We start from the raw sequence: 4,128 nt of genomic DNA on the forward strand, positions 1-4,128 counted from the left end.
TTGCTCGGCGGGACTGATGGTACGCACCATTTATCGGTAGGGTAAAGAGACTGGTAGAATATCATAGAGGGAAGCACAATAGATCAAACTGGTCGCGGTGCATGGGGAAACCCACCCTCTCTAAAATAACTAATAATAACTAGGTACATATATTCCCCTCATAAATTTTTTCTAAAAAATCTCAGTGTACCTTTTCCATTAGGGCGAGAAAGTGCACGTAAATACCTGTTTATTTAGGCATTTAGTTGGTTGTTATTTTGCTTATTTTTTTTTTTGACGTCCTTTGGTTATTAACATGTCTGTGCCTTAGACCAAAATAATATTCCTTGCACAAATGTCCGTAGGGAAGGTGGCAAGCATACATACATACACACACTCATACGCTCAGCGATCAATGTCTAGAAGTGTTTTTGTTACGTTACGCCGACGTGTCAGAAGCGATCCAGTCGAGCTGAGTGTGGACACTTCTGCCCAGTAGCTCCAGTATTGAAGTAATAAAAAGAAATGCAATGTGTCTTTTAATTTTTGCGTCATCTTCTATAATTTAAAGGCATTGTCATTCGTGACGTGTCAATTGAGTAACGTTTGAGAAGAGCACAAAAATTTTCATGGTTATCTAAGTCAGACTTCATCAATAAATTTATAAGTGAATACCAAGAGGCAAATTAATTATTTTATGAAATTGCTAGTAATTATTATAAAACGGATGTTCTTATTTAAAGTGACAGAAGATGGATTAAGAAAATGACGTAGTGTTGAAAATGGATTGAATATTGAGGATATTGTTAACTAGTGATGAATAAATTAAATAATTAGTAGTTATCAGTAGTCGTTTAATGCATAATGAAATTTAAAGAGTGTATGTCTTCTTTCCGAAGCCACGGCATTTGGAATATGTCGAATGCGACTAAAATAATGTTTACAGAAAACAACACGACTCTGTGCATATATTAATCACTATTATAGCCGAGTTTCTCCGAAGTTGTTATTCATCATGACACATTCATCAAGTTCAAGTACTGCCAGCACACCACCGCAGCAGGTCACTTCTTCAGAACACAGGCTGAAGGTATTTACGTGTATGTAACCGTATATTTGTACAGGTTGCCGTCTTATGGACCATGTCACCGGGTAGTTGTTGTTTGTATTTCTCTGTAATTGTTGTAGTTGTTAATCGTATTTGGTTTGTATTCATTGTGGTAGGATGTCCTTATTGTTGTGTTTTGTGTATTGTTTTTTGTTTGAACGTGTTGTCACTTAGTGTAATGTGTGTTACTTGTCTATTGTCCTATTGTGTAGTACTGCCACCGGGCTAAAACCCAATTGCAGTATAATAAATAATATATATATATAATATAGTCTTTTCATCCACTCTTAGACTGCGCGGTCTGACAACCCAAAAGGCTGCAATCTGAACATTAACAGCAGTGAGAACCTGAACATTTGTACAGTACATTTCCACGTATAACCTGTACTCGTATTACATCTTCATATTCCCGGCAGGAGCAAGAGAGGTTTGTTTCCTTCAAACTGCACAAACTGGCTCTGGGGCTCACCCAGCCTCTTACCCAATGGGTATCAAGTACTGTTTACCCGAGTGTAGAGCGGCCAGGACGTGAAGCTTGTCATTCATCTCCATCTGACGCTGAAATTAAGATTTCGTGAAGCTATATCTCCACTCTCCCGCCAATCTTCATGACGTGATACATAATTAAACACAGGGACATCTTTGCCTATATTTTACCTGTGTTCCATCTTGCAATTGAGGGGATTTTGATATTGAATGCTGGAATAAAGTCTTTACACACGCCTGTTGGCTGATCGCCTATGTTAAATACCTCATTCTCGGTCCAGGCACGTCATAAAATTGTTAATACAACTTAAGCAAGTAATTAAATATATATATAAATAAGTCTGTCTGGTGGGGTAATGTCGCCATTTCTGATGGGGTTGGAGGTAAAACTCAATTCTATAAACGTAGTTTATACTGGAAAAGGATGAACGGTCGGTGTTCGATTCCCGGTGGTGGCATTGATTTTTGTCCTTGCCACTATTGCCGGACCGACTCTTGAAGCCAGCCCAGCCCTTTTTCCGGTGAGTACCGGAAGCGCTTTTCCCGGATGTAAAGTGGCTGAAAATGACCTCTGTCTAGTGTTGCGGTTATGAATGACTGTATCTATGTTTTTACTGCCCATACATTTTCATGATACGGTGCTTAAGTAAAGGGATACTTGATAAGGGGTAATGAATATTAACTTGAAGCTTTTGACCAAGACAATTACAATTTCGCGTAAAAATACAGATTACCTTTAGAGTGTTTTACATTTTAGTGTCACGATTTTTATTACTTCCTGCTGTGAAATGATTATTTCAGAATCTAATGTTTTTAAAGAATCGAATTATCTTCATCTGCTTCCCTCAATGTCACTATATCGAATAGATTAATTTTATAGTTAATCAGAGGTCGCCATTCAATCCCATATTTAACTAGTTCAACCCGGTCCATGCATCACACTACAGTGCTATAAAATCCACTTCAATATTATCCTTCAACGCCTAGGTTATCCAAGTGGTCGTATTCATCGCAAGTTTCAAGTAGAATTGTTCATATACGAACATTTTACATTTTTCATGCGTGCTACGTGCCCCACCCAATTCATAGTCTTTAATTTTATGTTCCTACTAATATCAGACCAGAATAACCTAAGAATTATAGACAATATATAATATGTAGGAACTCTGCTACCGTCAACACAACACATATTTCAGTATTATATTTAGATCTTTATTTTACTGCGACATGTTTCGGTCATGCATGACCATCATCAGGCAGGAATACGTACAGTTATTGAAATACTGATACAGATCCTTATTGGTGCAACGCGTCACATTCAAAATTAACATAAAAACTTGCCTCAGATTAGTGTGTAGTTAAAATAGCAAATCCATAATTAAGAATAACAAAAATAATAAGAATAATAAAAGATAGAATAAAGGTGTACATATATAAAATGTTGAAATATTATTAAAACATATAAAGGTATGCTAAAAGTATATATAAGTGTTAACACCTATATGTAGGGTTAGGGATCTGTATGCCAAATAAAATTTATTTTAAAAATACGAATTATAGGCTGTGTATCCAGGCATAGAATTGTAATGACTACACCTCAACACGATTTACGCCATGAAAAGATGTGCAGCTAACTAACAGCTGTAAATGAATTACAATTGTATCAACTGAAAAATATTTTAAGGTGTCTTTCATTTAGAAAGCATGGAGGTTTTCTAGCCAAAGTAATCTTTAGATCATGCATGCAAACTGCTAATAAACACATACCTGAAGTATGCACGCCATCGCGTTCATCAAGAGGATTTTCTTTTTTAAACCAAGTATTGCAGTCTGATGTTTGATAAGCCGTACGACTCATCACTTAGCTTTCTAAGAAGGCCTACTGAGTTGCTATACCGTTTGGGGGACATCTTTTGCTATATTTCTTTTTCCCCTTTGGCACTACAGCCCCAGTGGGCCTAGGCCTGCCTCCATGAACTTCTCCGTTCACTTCGGTTTTTCAAGACCTCACACATTCGGTAGGACTCCTTGGGCGGGTGATCAGGTCGTCGCAAGGCCTCTACCTGTACACAAACACAGAAAAACGCACATAAACATCCATGCCCTGAGTGGGATTCGAACCCACGATCCCGGTTTCCAAGTTCGGCTACAGTGACCGACCTTTTGCTATATAGTAACATAATATGCATAAGACATCCAACGACCAGGAGCAATAACTATTATAGAATCCATGTTGGCCCAATTTCGGCCATACATTCCCAGGTAAGACGTTTGCAACTGGTATCGTAATTATCCGTGTCACGGAAAAGAATACGAGTCTTTTAAAGGTTAGTGGACAACACAAAACATGAACATTTAAATAATATATTATCCTGGTCGATTAATCGATTAATCCGGGAAGTTCTAGCGGAAAGAGGCCAACGTCTTTTTCGTGTGGGTTCTGATTCCTGTAATTACATTGTTTGTTTATTTACCCGCCAGCTTTCTACACGGTTCTGCCTATTCCACCTTCCGTAATCTTTTTTCTTTTTAATTTCCTTGTCACTACAGCCCCA

At 37.7% G+C, this 4,128-nt stretch overlaps 1 protein-coding gene across 5 annotated transcripts in view; it reads left to right on the forward strand.

Annotated features, from left to right (window-relative positions):
* Positions 1-4,128, forward strand: part of LOC111868803 (kinesin-like protein KIF19) — a 59,042-nt gene that overhangs the window by 12,209 nt on the left and 42,705 nt on the right. Inside the window, exon 1 of one of the 5 annotated variants that reach the window (XM_023859790.2) lies at positions 447-1,069. The exons of 3 other annotated variants lie outside the window; for them this stretch is intronic. In XM_023859790.2, the coding sequence (XP_023715558.1) occupies positions 995-1,069 (75 nt within the window). In that variant the 5' untranslated portion in view covers positions 447-994. Of the gene's footprint in view, positions 1-446; positions 1,080-4,128 lie in introns of those variants that run through there. One more of the 5 variants, XM_033753174.1, reaches the window with a different exon arrangement.

The sequence above is a fragment of the Cryptotermes secundus genome, unplaced genomic scaffold (genome assembly GCF_002891405.2).
Source record: "Cryptotermes secundus unplaced genomic scaffold, Csec_1.0 scaffold257, whole genome shotgun sequence".
NCBI classification, from domain to species: Eukaryota; Metazoa; Arthropoda; class Insecta; order Blattodea; family Kalotermitidae; genus Cryptotermes; species Cryptotermes secundus.